Source organism: Myotis davidii, unplaced genomic scaffold, assembly GCF_000327345.1.
Source record: "Myotis davidii unplaced genomic scaffold, ASM32734v1 scaffold198, whole genome shotgun sequence".
NCBI classification, from domain to species: domain Eukaryota; kingdom Metazoa; phylum Chordata; class Mammalia; order Chiroptera; family Vespertilionidae; genus Myotis; species Myotis davidii.
Window position 1 is genome coordinate 1,879,352 of NW_006291485.1, and position 21,836 is coordinate 1,901,187.

The 21,836-nt window shown below is 50.7% G+C and overlaps 1 protein-coding gene across 2 annotated transcripts in view; it reads right to left on the reverse strand.

Moving 5' to 3' along the window:
* The window catches only part of TCF3 (transcription factor 3), a 33,996-nt gene extending 12,169 nt beyond the window's left edge, over positions 1-21,827 (reverse strand). Inside the window, exons 1-6 of one of the 2 annotated variants that reach the window (XM_006764822.2) lie at positions 20,281-21,827; positions 16,876-16,948; positions 5,595-5,668; positions 5,255-5,333; positions 2,492-2,559; positions 1,188-1,320 (exon numbers count right to left, since the gene is read on the reverse strand). In XM_006764822.2, coding sequence (XP_006764885.1) covers positions 1,188-1,320; positions 2,492-2,559; positions 5,255-5,333; positions 5,595-5,668; positions 16,876-16,948; positions 20,281-20,352 — 499 coding nt within the window. In that variant the 5' untranslated portion in view covers positions 20,353-21,827. The remainder of the gene's footprint in view (positions 1-1,187; positions 1,321-2,491; positions 2,560-5,254; positions 5,334-5,594; positions 5,669-16,875; positions 16,949-20,280) is intronic. The other variant, XM_006764821.2, reaches the window with a different exon arrangement.
* Between the last annotated feature and the right edge of the window lie 9 nt (positions 21,828-21,836).

Consider the following 21,836-nt stretch of genomic DNA (forward strand, 5'->3'; position numbering starts at 1 on the left):
AACATGGGCCGAAAAGTGAGCCTGCAACCAAGGTACATGCCCTTGACTGGAATAAAATCTGAGACCCTTCAGTCCACATGCCAATGCTCTAACCACTGAGCCAAACAAGCTACGGCTTGAGCTTCCTTTTTAATTTAAATAAGGGCTTGGGTCTACATGCAAGCGACTAATATGCAAGAATCATGGGTGGGAGAGGTCTGCAGCAGGGAGTCTAAGTGGGGAGTCAATGGGTACTTGAGCCAGGGCCTTGCTCCAAGGCCCCCCATATCACCCCCACTCCAACTCCCATAGTCGATCCTCTTTATTCACAGATCCAAGAATTGCAAATCTGCTGAAGTTAGTTTCCCCAAATCATACACACAGTGTATTAGGGTCACTCACAGCCATGCAGAGTGGGGAAATATGGGTGGCTACCTGGCATGTATCAATGAGGGGGAACCAGATGGTGTTCTGTCTTCCTGGACAGACTACAAACCAGAGTCCTTTTCTTAGGCTATTGAGAGCCCTGACTTACATGCTTTTTGTGGGCGGTTTTGCTGCTTAAAACACTCCCCATGCATGTGTGGTGTCCTGGTGCTGGTTAGTGTCTCTGAGCGCAAAAACTGGGACATGAAAAATGTGTTAGCCCAGCCAGTGGTTGAGCATTGACCTATGAACCAGGAGGCCACGGTTTGATTCCCGGTCAGGGCATATACCTGGGCTGTGGGCTCGATCCCCAGTGGGGGGCGTGTAGTGGGTAGCCTAGCAATGATTCTCCCTTGTCAGTAATGTTTCTATCTCTCCCTCCCTCTCTGAAATCAGTAAAAATGTTTAAAAGAAAAATATGTGTTAAATTAGCTACATTCAGGCTTGAGTTACAGCACCGCTGGCCAGTTCCGTGTTATGGAATCAATAATTTATGTGAAATAAGGTGCCTTTAGCCAAAAATACACGTGGCACAAGGCTATGTGTTGATCTGTTGACCAGAGACTGACAGGAACATATCCTCGCATTTCCCCAGAAACAGAGAATCAGTGTTCACGGTGACTTGGTAAGACAGAACCTCTGTAAATAACAAGAATCCACTGTTTCTTTCTTGGGTCACTATCCATCCTTCTACCCGTCTGATCTCCTAGTCTGGGAGGCCCACAGTGGGGACAGATCCCCTCCCTGTCCCCACCCCTGGGTCTACCAGCAGCCCCACTCACCAAGGCTGCTGTCCGCAGCTCTCCGCCGAGCATGGCTGGGGTAGGAAGAGTAATATTGGGATCCACTCTTGACGCCTGAGGGGGACAGTGGCCCGGGGCTGCTGAGGGCCAGCTCACTGGGCAGGAAGCCAGCCTGGGAAGGGGGGGTGGAGGTCATCACCAGGGGCGAGGCTGGCATCCAGCACCCAGCCTGGCTGTCCAGGGGGTGACAATGACCCCTGCTTGAGACATTTCTCTCCTAACACCTCAGCATTACTTTTAAGAAAAACAATTGCCAGCAAGTCTGAAAAGGAACTGCATTCTGGGATGCAGAATGTACAGACGTGTGCCTGGGCATCAGTGAAATCTGGCTGATTTAGTTTGTGCATGTCTTGTTTTCTTTTCTTTTCTTCTTCTTTTTTTTTAAGGTAGACAGTTTAACTTTGCATGATTAGTTTAAAATGAGTTTTCTTCCCTTGGGAGTATGAGTGACTGGGATTTGAGGCTCCATCTGAGTGGCTGCTCTATGTCTGGTATTTCCCATCCGTAAAATAGGCATATTGGCTCAGGGGGAGTCGTGGAGATCAATGGGGGGCCTTCTGAGCTCTGCCCTTGGCACAGGGCCTGGTGCCCAGTTGGTGCTCAAAAGCCAGGGTTGCTGCCACCTTGGAACAGGCTTGGCGTGCACACAAGAGTTGCCACCTGTGATAAGGCATGGCTGCACTCAGATTCAGAGGCACAGGAGGGGACAGGAATGAAACCCTCAGGTGTGTGTGGGGTGACCTGGACAGAAAGCCACAAGGGACCACTGTGGCCAGCCAGTGCTGTCAGCCTCACAGCTGGGGTGGGCATGAGTTTCACCCAGGGCTGGGGGCTTGTGGGGTTGGCTCCCTGGGAGGAATAAAGGGCAGTATCCCAAGGCTGCTGGGCTGGCCTGGTGTCTTTGGGGAGCCAGAGGGCTGTGGGCTCCGCTGCCTCCCCCTCCATTCATCCGCTCTGGCCAGCTCAGCCGGCCCCCAGGGCCCACTCCTATTTCAGCTGCTGAAAAAATGACCAGCAGTTGGGTCAGCCAGGGGCCCTTCTGCAGATCAGGGGAGGAAATTGCTACCAATCTGTTTAAAATTTTAAAAGATGGGTGGGAAAGGGGTGGGTGGAGCGGTGACTGGAGCCTCCACTAGCTTCCCTCCCTCTCTGGCAGTCCCTGCCCATCTACGATGCCACTTCAGTCTGAAAATTGGGGTCCCACCCATCCAATTCTCTGGGTTCTGCAGACAGCTGAGTGCCAATGGGCTCCAGCAGCCCCCACCCTACAGACACGACCTCACCTGAGTCAAGCCCCCAACACTTGCATCTCTCCCGAAGGCAGTGTATGTGCTCCGCTCGCCACCCTTGCCTGGAGGGGAGGAAAAAGGGTCACTCAGAGCCAACCCCAGGGGAGGTCAGGTCCCAAGCACCCGCACATGCCTGCACACAGCAGTGGTCCCACACGTGCACATCACTGGGAGAACCGAGGTGGGATGCTGGTCTTCCCATGGCTTGGCAGACAAGCAGGGATCTGGATAGACACCATTCCTTTCCTGATGACCCAGAGGGGCTCGTGCAAGTCCATACACACACCAAGTCTCTGAGGTGGGTCGGTGCCGAGGTCAGAATCCCCTGACCTCTGAATCTTATTTCCTTTGTTCAAGGTATTGAGAATAAAATTCCCCAGGGTGCTGGGATCCCAGGGGCAGGCTGGGGCTGGGGGTGGTGGTGGTAGTGCTTTGAGTCTGTGAGGTTTAGTGCCCAGGCCCTGCCAGGGGTTAGTTCATGAAGTCCTGGGAACGTTGACTGAAGTAATTTGGTGAGAAAGCCCTTCTCCTGTGTAGGCAAGTGACACCTTGGGCTGTGGGGACACTGTCTGCCTGACAGCCACCAGTGTGGACACTCTTGCCACTGCACAGAGGCTTAGATCTATCCTTGCCTGAAACAGGTACCTGAATCAATCAATAGCGGACACATTAAATGTGTTTTTGGCTTAACCTGGGTGCCAAACTCAGCATGAGTGAGGAATTAGAATGCTCAGCTAGCTAATTTGAATTATTCTCCCCTAGTAGGGAAAAAAAAATAAATCTCATTTTCTTTATTTTAAAAGTAGAATTTTGACTAGAGCAAAGGATGCTGTGGCGGGGAGGGGGGCGGGGGGGAGGGAAGGTCATGCTCCCACCACACATCCAGTGACCCCTCAGGGCAGGTGACCTTGGGTCATTTTAGGGATAAGCAAAACATGACCTGGAGATTAGAGGAGGCCCACCCTCAGTGCAGGGGTGAGGGGGCACATTATTGCTTCCTTCCTCTCAGGGTGGGTGTGGGAGCAAAGCTGGCAGGCCCAGTCAGGGTTTTGGGCTCTGCCTGGGGAAGCAGCTTCACCTCCCAGACCTTTGACTTTCCCTGCTAGTCGGGGCTGCCACTGTTTAGGCTCTGCACAGAGCAGGTGCCAAATGTAGGTTTCCAAAGAGATGGGGTGAAGCTGAGGCTCTGGGAGAAGACCCATGGGCATACATCAGGCACCTAATCTATGTGCTGGACCTGCATATCAGGGCATAAGGGTAGGAAAAGGACAAACAGCAGAGAATAAAACCACCACGGTCTCATCAGGGGCCAGACTGGGCTGGAGGCCATGTAAGAACAGACTAAACCCACCCCTTGGGGAGCGGGAGCGGGAGCAGGGCCCCACCACCCACAATGGCTGTCACCAGGCCTGCGAGCCACACCAGCCCCATGCAGCCTAGTCCAGGGGTGAGAAACAGGCCCAGGGATGCCAAGGCTGCACGCACCTCCCCACTGGGCCCGGCCTGAGCTTTATGCTGCACTCACTGAGCACAGGACATATGGTGGGCCTGGGACACAGCTGCCTCTGGGTTCTGCTGACCAGGCTCAGCGTGGGAACTGCCTGGGCCAGGAAGAGGCGGAAGGAACACCAGAGGGGAACAGCTGCAGGTGCAGAGGCTACCCTGGGCCACGTGGGCTGGGCCTTACTTCCTGGTCTGGGAAATGGGTGCAGACTCTTGCTGCAAAGAGAGTGCAAGGATGCTGCCCCTGCCACGATTCTTCTCAGGCCACACTCGCCTGTCCAGCCCTACTGTGCACCCTCTCAGACTCAGTAAGGGACACGGGACCTTTGGGGTCTGGCAAGTGCTGTCCCCTCAGGATTCGTACAAGTGCCTCTGGGCTCAGTTTCCCCACCAAATGGTCAGTCACATCAAAGGTTCCACAGCCCACACATTTACTCCCCCAGCGCCACGTTAGACTATAAACTGCTAACAGTGGCGCTGAGATGAGCAGATCCCACCCAACTTTTGTGTGAAAGATGCTGTCTTAGGATCTCTTAGGCAGTGAACCAAAACCCCACTTATAGCCCAGGCTGAATTGGGAGCTGACGCAGGGCAACAGCACCCAACCCTCCCAACGAAGCCAGCTTTAGAGTCAGCCCAAGGCTTCCTCAGAACAGGAAAGGGGGTGCCAGGGCTCAGCAAGGCACCTGGATGGTCCCCTGGTGGGAAGGATGGCACAGAGGACAACAGTCCAGGCCAACAGTCCCAGTGGACAGAATCCGGGCCAGCCATGACCAGCCACAGACCCTGGACAGTCCCTTCTTGCTAGTCCTGTTTGCTTATCTGCAAGAGAAGGAGTCAGGTGTGTCTGTGTGTGCCCATGGGACCTGGAATGTTGGGCAAAGCCTCATAATCCACTACGAGGAAGGTTCTGTGAACATCCCTATCCTATGGGTGGGGAAGCCGAGTCTAAAGAGGAGACAGCCTCAACCAAGCCTAGTGAGTGGAACTTGAGCACAGGCCTGCTGAGCCGATTCCCATGGTCAGTAAGAGCAGGCTCCGATCTTCTGAGTCACCAGGATGCCCAAGTCCACTTCCTGGTGGGGACTTGGTCAGGCCCACTGACCCCGGGGGAGAGCTTTATGTCTAGGCCACATCCACCTGCACCCTCTGCTCCAGGTGAACATACCAGAAGTGTTGCTACTGAGTGCACTGATCACACCCCAGGGACCCCATGTGGGTGTGGGGGAAGGGCTGTGCTCCAAAGACACTCACCTCCAAGTCCCGCTCCCAGGAATGTAGATGAAGAGAGGCTGCCATGGGACTCACTGAAGTGGGCACTTTCGCCGTAGGTCTGCAGAGAGGGAGGAGGGGAGGAGGGGAGGAGGGGATGAGGGGTGTTGGGGGACAACGTTTTACAGCTAGGGAAACAGGCTTGGGAGGCAGGCATGCTTTTAAGTACCCGAGTCATGACTCTAACCCACATATCTAAGCCCAAAGTCCCTGCAGACTAGGTTGGTGTCCAACTTCCCCCTCTAAGCCTCAGTTTCCTCTTATGTCCCTCTCTCCTGGAAAAGGGAAACTGAGGGTCTCAGGCCCGGCAGTAGCTCCTCACCCGGCTGGGGTCGAAGGAGGAGCTGTTCTGGTCGCCAGTGCCCCAAGAGCCTGAGCTGGGCCGGTCCTCCAGACCTGCAGGACAGGAAGAGAGAGAGGGTCACCCTTACTCCTGGCCCACTCTAAAGTCAGTTCTAGCTCTCTTCCTCATCACCTCACGGGAGAGGAGCCCTCATTCAATTTGGCATGCCTTCTGGGCCCATCCCAATCCAGACTAGCCCTGTAGCCTATCCAACCTCACCCAACTCTAGTTCTGCCTGTACTGAAACCACTGTCAGTGGTACAGTGCCCAAGACACCCTGGCACTTGGCATATTCCCAGGTCTGCAGCTCAATAAACAATTCCACCAGCTGTCACTGCTGGTAAACTCCTATCCATTCATCAAAACTCTATATACCATGCCTACCCTGGGCAGAGCCCTCACTCACACTGAGTATCCTTCCCCCAGCCCTGATCACACTGGCTGGGGCTTCTGTGTCAGGCTCAGAGAAAGGCTCACAAAGGCATAAGCAAATGGATCATGAGTAATTAATTAGCTTGAATCTTGGGAAAGTGTGAATCTCCCCTTGCCCATCCCTGCTAATTCAGGAGGTAGGCCATCCCTTTGTTGAAACAGCAGCAGCTGTCTGCGTGACTACCCACTAAGCAGACCGGCAGCCCTTCTGGGGTAGAACCCAATCCCCGTTAGGGACAACCACAGAGGCTCCTGCCACTTGCCCGCCAGGCTGGGAGGCCAGAGGTCCAAGGTGTAGCCGGGTTAATGAGAGTGGGGAGAGGACCTTGGTCTCAAGGGGCAGGGCAGGGTGGAGCCCTTATCTTCCCGGACACTCTCCTAGGCAGTAGGCACCCACCCAGGACCCAGAATCTTCCCCACGGGGCGAGAAGCCTAGGCCTGCATCCTTCTCCATCCCTCAGGGATCAGAACATATGTCCTGGACAAGTAGAAGGGGAGCAGTCCCAGGCCCTTCCCTCTCTGTGCCTCAGTTCCCCTCCTCTGTAAATGGTATAATGAATAAGTCCACTTGGCAGAATTAGGCAAGGGGGGAGGGGGACACGGGAGGAGGGAGCCACCTGTACCAGCACAACCCCACTCCCAATCTACTCCAATCCCACATGTTGAAGTTTCTCATGCACTCCATTCCAAATCCTGCATCCCACCTCCTGCCCTCCACTGCTTCCTTCAAATTGTATCCTTCTATTTCGGTGGCATTGTGTTAATCACTTCCCCCAGAGAACTGGTGTTTAATTGCTGTCTAATTTTCATGATTATGCATATTAATCTCCCACCCTAATGAATATTCATACACCCCAATTCGATTTTGTTTCCTAATAAAAAATTCCCAACATGATTACAGTGGGGGTGGGGCTGGGGGCTGAGGGGCTGCCTCAGTAGGTGGGGGACTAGTAAGGGGCTCCTGTGGTCTCCAGGAATCCATTCTGTGGTCTGCCAGGTTTGAGGTATCTATACCAGGAGGTCCTAGACTCCCACTTGGGCTCTGGGAAGGAGAGCAGAGCAGCCAGTGAGGCAGGGGTGACCTTGGGTAAAGTGCCAGCAACCCTGGAGCCTCAGTTTCCCTCTATGTGCACTTGCCTGTTGGCCACTCACCCTATGGAGCAGCTCCCACTCCTTAAGGCCTGGCAGTGGTGAAGACATGGGCCCCACAAGTGCCTGGCAGAGACAACAGGGTGCTGCTCTGCCCTTTCTGGAAAAAGTCCCAGTCCCCATATCCTCTTCTATAAATGACAAAAATAGGGACAGACCCTTCCACCCTCACTACTTCCATTAATAGTTATTAGTTCCTCACCCCCGATTATGCATTTTAATAACCCATCCCTTATTTGTATTCTAACTAAAACATACTAGCCCGGCCAGTGTAGCTCAGTGGTTGAGCACTGACCTATGAACCAGGTCAGGGCACATGCCTGGGTTGTGGGCTTGACCCCCAGTAGGGGGCGTGCAGGAGGCAGCCGATCAATGATTCTCTCTCATCATTGATGTTTCTATCTTCCTCTCCCTTCCTCTCTGAAATCAATAAAAATATATATGAAAAACACAAACGGAGTTATTCCTGCAGAAGTATACTACTACTTCCAAGTGTGTTACTGAGAGGTTTGCACCTGATTGGTTCACAGGAGACATTGGATTTCTCCCTTCCTCTAATCAGGAAATTCTTTCTATAACATGCATATCACCCCAAAACTAGAGTGAAAGACATAGTTGGCCAAGCATTTCTAAGCTGGAGACCACAAGGGCTCACTGGCAACCCCCCAAAATGAATGAAAAAGCACAGAAGGTTAAGATGAACATATGCATTCACTGAATGTCACGGGCAGACAAAAGATACAGGAGGAGGTGGAGGTGGGAAGGCAGGTGGCTGAAGAATTCTACTCCCAACTGTCCTGTGCAAGGCAAACATCACCATGTTCCTTTGCTAGAAATCATCCCTTAAGACACACTCCAGACTGGGAGGGGCCAAACACGAATGTGGGAATCAGGAGGATATCATGAGTGGGGCTGGGGAAGGTAATCCCATCCCATTAGCCCTGAAGTGAAGACACCATAGAATCAACAAGACTGGACCAGGGGCCTTCAGGTGCCACACTGCTCCGGACAGTTCTCATGGTTTATCCCACAGGATCCTTGCAGTGGCTGCTAATATCCCAATTTGACAGATGAGAAACTGAGGCACAAAGAAGATTAGTCATTTGCTTAAGGTCTCATAATAAGCAGCAGAGTCGATACAAGGACATATGTTTCAGAGCAGGATACAAATATATATAACTCATTAATGAAGAGAAAACAATGTTTTAAAAAGTGTTGATTTGCCCTACCCGGTTTGGCTCAGTGGACAGAGCGCCGGCCTGCGGACTCAAGGATCCCAGGTTTGATTCCGGTCAAGGGCATGTAACTTGGTTGCGGGCAAATCCCCAGTAGGGAGTGGGCAGGAGGCAGCCGATCGATGTTTCTCTCTCATCAATGTTTCTAGTTCTCTATCCTTCTCCCTTCCTCTCTGTAAGAAATCAATAAAATATATAGTTTTAAGAATTGTTGCCGAAACTGGTTTGGCTCAGTGGATAGAGTGTCGGCCTGCGGGCTGAAGGGTCCCGGGTTCGATTCCGGTCAGGGGCATGTACCTGGCTCTCTGTGAAAAATCAATAAAATATATTTAAAAAAAAAAAAAAAGAAGTGTTGATTTATTTATACTATACAAGAGACCCAGTGCATGGATTTGTGCACCATTGGAGTCCTCAGCCTAGACTGCTGGGATTGGGCTGAAACCGGCTCTCTGACATCCATCCCCTGAGGGGCCCTGCATTGAGAAAGGGCACAGGCCAGAGCAAGGGACCCCACCAGCACGATTGGGGCCAGGGAGGGACCACAGGAGGGCCCCAGGGCATGTCCAGCCCATCTTGCCCAGTCCTGATCAGTCGGACCCCAGCAGCAAGCTGACATACTGGTTGGAGCGTATGCTCCCTGGTGGTCAGTGTGCATCATAGCAACAGGTCTAACAGGTTGGGCACTTAGCATATTAGGTTTTTATTATATGGCAGCGGTCGCCAACTTTTCGTACCTCACGTACCTCCGTGGACCACCGGTTGGCAACTGCTGCTATATGGAATACCAGTGTGGGGAGAAGATGCAGAGGCTCATTCCTCCACTTTCCTTCAGGAGGGACATGTGACTTAACTTCTATGGGTGAAAAGCCAGAAATGGGAGGTTTCAACATGTTCTTTAAAGCCATGAAAATGACTACCAGTGAGCTGCAAACCAGCACAGACCTTTCAAAACCAATTCTAGAAAACACATGCCAGACACATATATGCAATTACAAGAGGAGGTTGAAAGACAGGAAAACCAAACCTGAAAGTATGAGGAAGGGCTGAAAATGTAAGCCTCACAATTAATTTCTTGAAAACTAAAGCCACAGCACCTACAGAAGACATTCTGGAACAAGCAGATCCAAACACGAGAGAGAATCAGCCGCACAAAGATGGACCAAAGCATGAAACCAAAAGGTGGAGTTGTAATATTCATCTAAAAGTCTGACTTTTTTTTTAAATCATCACCCAAGAATATTTTTTCCCATTGATTTTTAGAAAGAGTGAAGGGAGGAAAGAAAGGGGAGGGAGGGAGGGAGAGAAACATTAGCGTGAGAGAGACACATTGATTGGTTGCCTCCTGAATGCACCCCAACAGGGGACAGGGATGGAACCAGCAATGTAGGTATGAGACCTTGACCAGGAATCAAACCCACAACCCTTTGGTGTGCAGGCCAGTGCTCTAACTACTGAGAAACGCCAGCCAAGGCTATAAGTCTGACTTTTTAGAGGCAACTGCTCACTGGAATAGAGGTGATGGATTTTGCAGGGGATGGGCTTGACTCACAAAGCCCCACTGACCCAAGTTTCATGTGCTGACAACCCAGTGTACAAACAAATAAGCAGGAGCCCGGGGAACACTCAGAGAACAACAAACACAGAAGGGAGGTGAACTGCTCTCTTGATGTCAAACAAATTAAAACCCTAAATGTGGTCAGGTGGGAACAAAGACCTCACGGCTCCACACCCAAATGCCCCTCAAGTACTTGTGAAGAATGACAAAGTGGCTCCATTTCAGCGAGAACAGGAACACTCGATACTGTTTGGACAATTGCAGCAGCTCAGGCTGCATTGATGACCTATAATTGAAATTCATCAATCCAGGGACAGATACTCCACTTCCAACCAGAAATCAGAAATCTCCAAAATAAAGACTCAAAGAGAAAAAAAATTTAAATGATCAAGTATCTCTAAAACCTAAGTAAAAATACCCATTTATTGAAATCAACAGGATACGACTGTTGTGGTCCTCAGAGGGAAGTGTATAATCCTGGGCTCTGATTACTAAGCCAGAGAGAACAGAAGCAAACAAATGTGGTCTCTGACTTAAAAATAAAAATAAAATAAAAATACTTTAAAAAGAGGAGGCACCAAGGAAGAAGAGGGAAGAGGAAAAAAGCCAATTGATAAATACTGATTAAGCAATGAAGCACATTGGAAGAAAGATCAATAACAGATAAAGGATAAGGAAGCAGAATCAAGGACAAAAGAACAGAAAAACACATAGATTTAGGACAGACACAGTTGCTACCTCCTTATACAAGGACAGGTGACTTTATATGTGATGAAAGAATGCAACGTTCACCATTTTTAAACGTGCCTGAAATGAATTATTTTTTACCTAAGAAAATGGTAAAATGGACAAGAGGAGTGAACAAAATCTCCACAGGCTGATAAGCAATGGGGGCTAAACAGGGCAGGGCCATTTTCCCATATGCAGAGGAAAAAGGTACGACTTTTTGGAGACTGGCTCAGATACACAGCAGTGCCTAAAGATACAGGCCAACACCACTTAGAAACAGGCAAAATGTAAAATAGATCTAGATAACAAAGAACATAGGCCACGCACAAAATTCAAGGAGCGTCTGGGGGTTACAACCATTCATTGGCAGACATCACGACCCAGTAAAGAAGGTAAACTGGGGGCCATTCTGAGACATTTTTTGTGCGTGGTCATACTGGACAGGAAGGAAACGCCCTTAACAAGATAAACAGACAGAAAGATCAATATCTAATCAATAGCCAGTGTCAGGCTTGGTCCTGCTTATAATAAGCAAACAGCATGTGTTGTATGGTTCTAGAAACAACAGCCAATGCAAAAAGGGACATGGGACGGGGAGGCTAGGTGTCTTAGGATGGGTGACCTGGAAAACCGAACCAAGGGGCAAATGCAAATAATTAATGGGTGGCAGGAGATGATCAGGTGGAAAACATGATGAAAAAGATCCCAAACCACAGCACAGAAATTATTAGAATACCTAGCAATAACACCCACTTGAAAAGTACATGACCAGATCTTTAAAAATTATATAAAATGACTAAGTGCTTTATACTTCAATCTTCAAAGTTTACCTTAACACTACTAAGGATCAAAAAAGAAAACTTAAATAAATGGAGAAGATACCAGTTTTTTACAATGGGAAGACAAATGGTTCTTCCCAAACTTATCTATGTATTTAACATTTCAAAATCACAACAGGTTTTTTTGGGGTGGGAGGAGTGAGGAAAGGAGACATGACATAATTATTCTGAAGATCATGGAAAAGACATATGTAATACTTTCAGCAATAAAGAATCATAATAATAATTAAAAATAATAAAAACTGTAAAAAAAAAAAGATCATGGAAAAGAATCAGCATCTCTGAAAATATGGGAGAAAATAACCTAAAAAAGAACAACTGAGGTAGGACTGCAACAACATCCTAAAGCTACAGTATTAATACTGGGTAGTACTGCGGTAGTAACATAGTAACAGATAAAAAAGTAAAAAGATGGAAAAGCCGTAGACAGTTTTTCTCAGTTGTTAAAGCATTGGCCCGTGGACTGAGGGTCTCGGGTTCAATTCCGGTGAAGGGCACCTACCTCAGTTGCATGTTCGATCCCTAGCCCATGTTGGGGTGCATCCGCGGGGGGGGAGGCAACCAGTCGACGTGTCTCTCTCACATCAGTGTTTCTCTGTCTCTCCCCCTCCCTCTTATAGTCCTACCTCAGATACGTAACCCAAGAAAGTCCGGAAGGTGCCTCTCCTGCCCTCCAGGTTTGGGGGCTGTCCTTGCTGGAGGCCATACAATGTGTCATTGGGGGCACTGGGTCCAGGACATAGGGATGTGTGTTCTGAGCAGTCCCATGAGTGAGCCGGATGTGTGCACTTGGCCAGAGATGTTTAGTAGCTCAGCTGTAATCACTGTGAAGGTTGCTGTCCCCTAGTACATTTTTACTAGTATGTCTGCTCTGACAAAGACGGTGACAGCATGCTTTCCTACCCTCCAGCATCTTTCCCGTATATTCCTCAACTGGATGTAACAAGGAGCAGACGCATTCATGGCTGTTACATCTGAACTGCCGAATGGACTATCATCCAGTTCTTAAAAGGATTTCTCAGAAATGGCACCAAGTCTAAAACACATCATAAATGAAACAGACTTGACATCATAAAAATTAAACCAGCCCTGGTTGGGTGGCTCAGTTGGTTGAAGCTTTGTTCTGTACACCAAAAAGGTTGCAGTTAAATTCCCAGTCAGGGCACATACCTAGATGTGGGTCAGGACATATGGGAGGAATAGATAAATGTTTTTTTCTCTCTTTACCTTCCTCTCTCCAAAATAAATAAAAACATATCCTCAGGTGAGGATAAAATAAATAAATAAATAAATAATCCCCTGAGACAAATGAAAAACCTCCATTATTAACAATAGTTTGTAAGTTGGGAAAAAACAGCTGCAATATAGATCACAAAAGATGAGTAAGCATCCTGCCCAGCCAGGTGGCTCAGTGGTTGAGTATTGAACTATGAACCAGGTCATGGTCTGATTCCCGGTGTGGCCTCAATCCCCAGTTGGGGACATGTAGGAGGCAGCCAATCAATGATTCTCTCTCATCAATGATGTTTCTCTCTCTTTCTCCCTCTCCCTTCCTCTATGAAATCAATAAAAATAGTTTTAAAATAAAAGATAAGCATCCTTCTTATATAAAAATTCTTGCAAATAATAAACATCAGTATAGGGTGGGGCTTCGAGACACTATGGGGAGGTATCATTAAGTGATTAGCTGGGATCGTTACTAAACTAGTTTTAGCTTTTCCATAAATAAAATGGGGATGATAATAACACCTATTTCACTGACCTATGAGGACAAAAGACTCACAATCAATGACCCAGTTTGGGTACCTGGCATACAGTGCTCAAGAAATGGTGACATAAGTCATTGCTAACAAGTGTTATGATTCCTTTTGCTAAAAAGTTTATAAAGCAGCAAAAAAGGAACCAACAACTGGGATAGATCTCCAGTAAGTTATGCTGAGTGGACAAAGCCAACTTTAGAAGGTGACAAGTGGGATGGGTCTGTGTATCTAACATTCTCAGCAGGACAAACTGTAGAGATGGAGAACACTACATTAGTGGTCGCTGGGTGCAAGTGACTGTGAAGGGGCGACGGGAGAGTGGGATGATGGAACAGCTCTCTCTCGATTGTGGTGGTGGCTTAATGGTGCTAAATGTAGGACAAATTGCACAGAACTATACATACACACATACATGCTCACACATGCACTGGTGAGCCCTGAATAAATTGCACTGTACCAAGGTCATCTTCCCAATCCCGTATTATGTTACAGACATGCTATATGTCTGGGGGGCTGGGGGAGAACATGGGGCCTTTCTGTACATTTCTTTGCAATGTCCTGTGAATCCACGATGATTTCAAAAGACCTAGTGTTGGTTAAGGGGTGAGGACATTTCACAGTGAATACACGGCCACAGTCAGCCTAGTGATTGTCCCCAGAGGACAATCACACACATACGTTGCAGGGTCCTTACAAAGACCCAATGTGAAAGCCACCTCTCCTAAGTGTGAGATGTTGACCGAAGCATGTTAGCTTTACACAAACCAAGAAAACTGTGGAGAAATTAAAAATAGAGACACTTCCTTTAGTCTGACAATGAGCACTCCCTGATGTCTCATGTGGCCTTGAACCCTGTAGTCTTTGGCAGAGAATGTACTGTCACGTAGAGATCAGTGCCTCAGGGTTTCCCAAAAGGGAAAGACTGGAAAAGTTATTCTTGTTTTAAATGTCTTCCAATCCAGACAATCACTAGAAAGCCTCGGCCTGGCATTGGTTGGTCGTCAGTGCCTTTCTGACACCATTTTTTCAAAGCAGAGATGGCCCAGGCAGCCATGGGCAAGGCTGCCCACAGACCCTCAACATGCCACTTAGCTACTATTTCAGTTACTTTCAGAGACACCTCCTACTTAGGACCAGGCTGCTGATTTTCTGATAGGAAATGACCTTTTGAAATAAACTTAACAGAAGCAAGTTAACTTAAAGTCAACACCAGGAAAATGCCAGACCGGGACTTACAAGGAGGTGTGAGGAGATTGTGGCTGGAGGACCTATTAGCATTTAGAAACTTAAAAAAATAAATAAAAATGTGTTTTTAATTGATTTCAGAGAGAGGTAGGGAGATATAGAAACATCAATGATGAGAATCATTGATTGGCTGCCTCCTGCACGGCCTGTACTGGAGTTTGACCCAGCATTTTCCTTGACCAGGGATGGTACCCTGACCTCCTGGTTCATGGGTCAACGCTCAACCACTGAACCACACCATTGGGCACATTTGAAAACTCTTTAAAAAAAATATATATACATATATATACACACACATATATAGATAAGAGAGAATCATTGATTGACTGCCTCCTGCACGCCCCCTACGGGGGACTGAGCCGGCAACCCGGGCATGTGCCCTTGGCCGGAATGGAACCTGGGACCCTTCAGTCGCAGGCCAATGCTCTATCCACTGCGCCAAACCAGCTAGGGTGAAAACTCTTGATAGTGGTGTCCCCCTTAAACGGACAGTCTGTCTGGAAGGAGGGTGATGAAAGGGGTGTGTGTGTGTGTGTTGTACTGGAGTTTGAGCCAGCATGTGCCTTGACCAGGAATGGTACCCTGACCTCCTGGTTCATGGGTCAACGCTCAAGAACAAGACCCTCCCTGTTCAGAGGGAGGGCAGGGGCTGCAGAAATCATGGAAAATCAATCTTCAAATATTTATAGAAGTTCCTAGAGGGGACCCTTATACCCTGGGCCATGGCTTTGGCTATTAAGGGCTGCTGGTCTTGTGAGTAGACACCAAATTAGGGAAGACAGCTCAGGACAGAGACCCAGGGGGAGATAAAGGCACCTCCTCTAGGAAGCCCCCCAGGGTCTGATCCTCTGCATGAGGCAGGGAAGTGGAAGCACCCTAGCTCCTGGGGGCTATTTCAGGGGGGAGGGATGTGGGGATTTCCATACCTCAAGGAGGACTCTGGCTGTCCATGCTGCCACTTCCTCAGGCAGAGAGGAAGACCAATGCAAGGCAATGGGGGCGGCAACACAATATTTCTCCCTTTGGGGTGGTGCATGAACATAAACCACCCCCTCAACACACCCCCTCCTCCAGCCAGACCTCACTGGATAGCCCAGTGGGATTCAGAAATGACTCCAAGATCTCAGAGATGCAGGATGGCATGGCGCCAATCCTGGGATCCCAGAAAGATGCCAAAGTCCACAGAGTGCCAGAGGTGCTGGAAACTGAAACAGCCAGCCTCCCCAAAGGCTCCCCCAAATCCTCCCAAAAGCCAGAGTAGACTCCCCAACATGCACATGGCAACTCTCTGCTCACAGCCCTCCAGGCTCCCATCTCCTTTGGGATGAAAGCCCAAATCCTCACCATAGCACACAAGTCCCTGCATGACCTGCCCCCAACTCCTCCATTCCCTCATCTCCTCCCTCTCCCCCGTTCACTCTGCTCCAGCCACACAAGCCTCCTCCCCGTTTCTCCAGCACAGTAGATGCCAAGCAAGGTCCTGCCCCAGGGCTTTGGCATGTGCTATGCCCCCTGACTTGAACTCCTTCACCCTGTCTCTGCGCAAACTTCTCCTTGAAGATCATCCACAACTGGCCTGGTTTTGTGGAAGCTCCCTCCCTGCTTCTCTGCTTCCTGACCCCTGTTGTAGGTTCCTTTAGGCCATACTGCCCATCCTCCCACAGGCATGTCAGGGGCACTCAGTGCCAGGTAGAGTGACCAATTCATACAGGTTTGCCCGGATATACCCAATTTGAATGCTCCAAGTCCCAGTAACCCTCTGAATCCTCCTGTATACAATAAGGGCCGGGAGCTGGGCCTCTCCCCAGGTTTGCAGGATGGGCAAGATTTGTCAAGGGCTAAAGTTCTACATCATGCCCCTTCTAGACCCATTTCCCCTTTGGGGATGGAATGGAGACCCAGGACCCCGCTGGGGCCAAGAGGACCTCAGAGGCTCAAGCCCCTGTCTCACACAGGACCCCCTTGTGAGTGACACAGAGGCTTCCCATCCCCAGTCCAGGGGCCTAGGTTCCAGGTGCTGGACAAAGGATGATATGCTGACCTCCAGGCTCCCTTCACTTTACTCAACACAGGCTGTGAGGCTGCGATAGCAGCTTGTTCTCCAGCCCCGACTCCAGTTGCTGGACCTGAGTGCCACCCCCCACCTCCCCAACAGCTCCTCCTCTGGCACCCTGTCCACAAGGCTGCAGCCAGTCTCAGCCCCACTCCACATTCCAGGTCCGGTGCTGTACCCTGTTCCTGCTCTGCTCCAGCCCACCCTCTACACAAGCTCATCTTTTTATGCAAACTCGCAGTCCCGAGGCAGCGGGATCCTACCTGAGCCTCCAAACTGGGTGCCAGCCAGGGAGGTGGGCCGGCCTTTCCCATTGGCCACTGGCAGCGGAAACATCTGTGGAGAGGCAAAGAGAGGTAAATGAGGTGGCGGGGAGTTAGGGGGTGCACATCCAGGGATGCAGCTCTACCTAGGGGTCCTATCTCATCAGAAGGCCCAGGCAGGGAAAGGCAGCCAGGCTCACTACACACTGCCTGAGCAGAGAAAGGCTCTCCTGGAGAAGCCCTTAACCAAGGCCCCTCTGACAACACAGCCCACCACTGGCAACAACTGTCCAGTGGAAGTTAAAACCTCTTGTTTACACAAGCTTTATATTTTCCCAGGTTTGCATTTTTTTGGATGGACTAATTATTTAGGTACTTAATACAACTTATCTTCTGTTAGATGTGATACACAGTATTCTTTAAGTTTCAGCTTTAAAAAAGTGAAAACATTTACACCTAGTAGGTAGACCCTGCCTAGCCCCTCCAGTCCCACAGGTCACCATGTGCACATCCCTGACTTGAGTGGCAGCAATATAGGGAAGACAGTCAGGCCCCACTGCTGGGGCAGGCAGCGTGACCTAGATGGAGTGTCTCCCACGTGCTGGGCTCTGTGCTCAGCAGCTGCCTGGGCAGCCCTCACCATACCCTGACTGCTGATGCCTGCCTGCCCTTCAGAAGAGGAAACTGAGGCTCACAGAGGTGGGAAGCTGAAGGGACCAGGAAGGGCTATACCCCCATGGCTGAGTGATTCCCTAGGCACCATCCTCCATGCCCAAACCCTGGGTGTTAAGTCCCCACAGATTAAACAACTTAGTAGTATTAATGGGAAAACCCGACATCAACAACAAAAAAAAACCCACCAAAACAAATCTTTGCCATGTCCCACAGATCTAGGTTTTACAGATTTCGTTTGGGGCTCAAGTGATTAAAGTAGCTGGAATCGAGGCCAGTGGCCCATTGGGGAGTGGCTGAAGGCTCCCCCAAACCTTTCTAGGCCAGCCAGAATATGAAGGTGCATCTCGCCTGAAGGTATGACTTTTATGTGGGTACCATGAGACTTGGGAGGGGCCCAGGAAGTGGGGCCCTGTCTCCCATGCCCCATCCTATAGGAGGAGAAACTAAGCCCCCATGCTCAACTGACTGTGGCAGGAGGTAAGCACATAGGCTCATGAGGTCTGCACCCCTCTTGGGAAATGTGTTTGTGTGCTGTGCTCCCTCAACTGGGCCAGCCTCTCCAGGGCCCTATTCTCCAAGATGGACCCTCTCCCACTGGTGAAACTGAGGCTCACATTGGGGGAGGGGCTGGCCTAAGCCAGGACAAGAACCAACAGGGCCCGATGCCTGGGGATCAGCAGCCAACCCCTGGGGCTTGTCTTTGTTTTGTCCCCTAGAGTATCAGGGGCTGACGTGGCACTTGCCACAGGGGGCAATGGGCTGTGTCCTTTGGGCGCTGTGGGCCTTGTCATCAGCCCAGATAGGCCCCATACCCCTGAACCTTGGTATTCTCTTCTGTGAAATGGACTTGGGGCTCTGACCACATGGGATGTTGTGAAACACCAAAGCACATGGGTGTCTTGGGCACTTGGGGGTCTCAGTACACATGCCAAGCTCAGAGGGGAACCCAGTCAGGTCCAGGGCAAGGGCTGCCAGACCCCCTGGTCTCCCCAGCCCCTCATCAGGCAGAAGGACCATCTGTACCCCCCCCCCCCCCCATCATCACCTCAACACCTTCCTTTTCTAACTCCGAAAACTCAGGAACAATTTAAATTGGGTTTCCTTTGTTCCTTTGTATTTAATTCTGACTGTTGCCTTTTCTACTTTTGAGAAACTAACCCCCCCCAAAAGAGCTGCTTCCCTTTAAGTTTCTTTGTTTCAGTCTAAAAACAAAGTGGTTCAAAGAAACAAATTAACTCAGTTTCTGTGGGACAGGTGAGAGGGGGCGCTATGGAGGAACAGAAGAAGGGACCTGAGCTAAAATAGGTGGCTGCCTCTATGCCCAGTGGCCAGGCCACTCTCTTATAACAAGGAGGGACAATGAAAAATCAAGCTCTGAGTTTCTCTGAGAGGAGACACCAGGCCCCTCACCCTCTCAGCCTGTTTCTTCATCTGTGAAAGGAGTTGCTGCTTTTCAGCTGGGGAAGGGGAAACATTCAGCCCCTTTAGACAGAAGAGGGAGGCTGACAAGTGGTTCAGGGTTCAGACAGAGGTGGCGACGGGGTCAGCTCTAAACCTGTGATCCCCCATCCCCAAGCGGGTCTGTTCTGGCCCAGTAGTCTGTGACTTGTCAGTTTAACAAAAAAAAAAAAGTGAGCTGTACCCGTGGTTACTCAGCCAGGGAGGCAAAAATAAAACGGCTTAAAAATATGAGCCTGGCCCTTCCTGAGCGGAGGCCCTGTGTCTCAAGGGCTGTTTTTCTGTAGGATGGCTGATATTTCAGTTTGGGGAGTTGTTTTTGACAGACCTCAGTGGCCTGAGCCTCATACTAGTGGAGGGTTAAATTCAGACCGAAAGTGTCCTCCCCCAACCTATTTCAAACCAAAAATGGTGCTTGGGTGGGGGGAAGGGTGAGACTTAGGGAGCTGTCCATGCTGGGTTCCTGGGTTCGTGTGGATCACCCGAACACCCGCCACAGGTGGCCCACTGCACAGATAAGCAAGCCAAGGACCTTGATCCAAGGTACACTCCAGCTCCCAGCACCCAAGGGAGCTCTGCTCTGGTTTCTGGTCTCCCTGGGCCTGTCTGAGCTGTGTGACCTATGGAAGCCAGTACCCTCTCTGAACCTCCACCTACCTGGCAGGGAAATGGGCAGTTCAGGGTGGATCAAACCGCCCAAAGTATAAGGATTCTCACCTTCCCCCATGGAGCCTGCCGCTCCCCAACAGTAACAATGGCAGTGATAGTAGTGGTGACTGAGCGCTGCCCAAATTCCCACACTGTTCACGAGGTCTCCTCCTGACTGCTAAAACCATGGACACTGCCCACCCCCCGCCCCCGCGCCCGCCTTTAAAAAAAAATCCATAATGTAGCAAATAACCCTGATCACACCCATTTTACAGATCAGGGCTGAGCCTCCCCTTGGAGACAATGGAGGCTCTGGGCAGTCCTTCCCACTCTCTGGGCCTCAGTTTCCCCACCTGTAGAGTGGTAGACTGAACCCACTCTATGCCCCAACAAACGCCTGGGAGACAGGTGCCTTTGGAAGCTGACAAGGGCCCCAATTATGTACACTGCAATGGGGTGTCAGCCTGCCCCCAGAGGGACACCCCAACTCCCCCAGCTCTACCTAGGTGCCCCTCCACCCAAACAAGTATGAGGTCTGGCTGTTGGGGCTGTTTCAGTTGGTGCTTCTTTCCCAGGAATCCTGCGGGTGCAGAGGGTGTAGGAGATGGGCGGAGCCTGGCTTACCATGCTGAAGTCCAGGAGGTCACTGAGCTCTTTGTCGGTGCCCACCGGTGCCATCCTCTGCGGCTGGTTCATCCTCCAGCTGCAATGGTGGGCTCAGGGGCCAAGGTGGGTACCTCAGTCCTAGAGATGGCCCTGCTTGGTAGCCCGTGGTGGTGGATGGTGGTGGTGGTGAAAGCAGGGAGGGGCAGGGACAGACACATAAGGAGAAATGGACAGGAGGAAAAAAAATTTTGAGACTGTGGCCTAAGTAGACAGATGGGAATGGGGGAGCTGTTTTAAAAGCCCCTTAAACCCCTGAGGGTCTGGGTCCTCCTAGACTGAGTCCCTTCCTGACCCTGGGGGGTGGCACAGGGCAGCCAGAATTCCAGCCCCTGGAGAGACCCCTGCCCAGAGCCCCGAGTTTGAACAATGAGGGAGAGGGGGAGAAGCAAATGTACATTTCCTAATTCCCTCTGCGACCACCAGGGACTCAAGCCGCAAATTTTAAACTAGCAGCAGAGCGGGAGTAGTCCCTTCTCCACTTACTGGGCCCCTCTCCCGCCACATCTCCCATTCCAACCACCCCCAAGTTAACCGTGGCCCCGCCTCTGGGAAGGGGAGGGGCGACTCAGACCCCGCCCCGAGGAAATTTGCTGACCCCCTCCCAAGCAGCTGTCACAGCACGTTGAAGCCTCGGTCACCCCCAAATTCAAAGAGAAAGAAATCCTCAAGGCGAGGCCCTCTGCCCTCTTCATGACTAAATGGGGGTGGGGGTGGGGGAGCAGAACGGGACCTCAAAGCTCCCCTCCACCTCTTCCCCCCACAAAAAACAACCCTAGCTTGTAACAACCCTGATGTATCCGGGAATTATTTTTAAGCAACTTTGAAAACATCTCCTGCCTCCCGCCCCTGGGGAAAGCGGGTTCCTAGACCAGGATCTTCTGCATGGTCCCAGGGGTTCCATTCTAGAACCGGGGGTGGGGGGTCCACCTGCCAGAACCCATCCCCCCCTCCACCCCACCCCACCCCACGAGAAGGGCGCGCAGCGGGTCTCCGTTGTCCCGTAGACGGACAAGACACCCCTCTGGCTTCCTCCCCGGGTCCCCAGATGTGGGCGGGGGTGGCCGCGGAGACACCGCGGAAGCTGCGGGAAGAGGGGGTTCTGAGCCCGAGGGAGACCCAACTTCAGGGGCGGAGAACTCCCCGCTTTGTTTGTCAACTAGAGACAAGGTGTGAAACGGCTGCCCCCAGGCACCCCCTCCCCCGCTAACTTTTTTCTTTTGGGGGAGGCCATGTGAAACTGACTTTTTGAGTACGAAACCGCAATTTTTTTGTAGGATCGGTGAAACTGATTTTAAGGCAGACTGGGGGGTTGGGGGAGGGCCGAAACGGGCTTTTCTAGGGAGCTAAGACTTCGGGGCGTCACAAGGACTTTTGGGGACTCGGAAAGTATCTGGAACCACTTGGAGAGAAGGGGATCGGAACGTCTTCCTTTGAGGGGGAGGCCCGGGAAACCAGCCGCCCACCCCCCCACAGCCGGTGCCGGCGGCGCGGCCCAGGAGCCCTTTGAAGCTGGG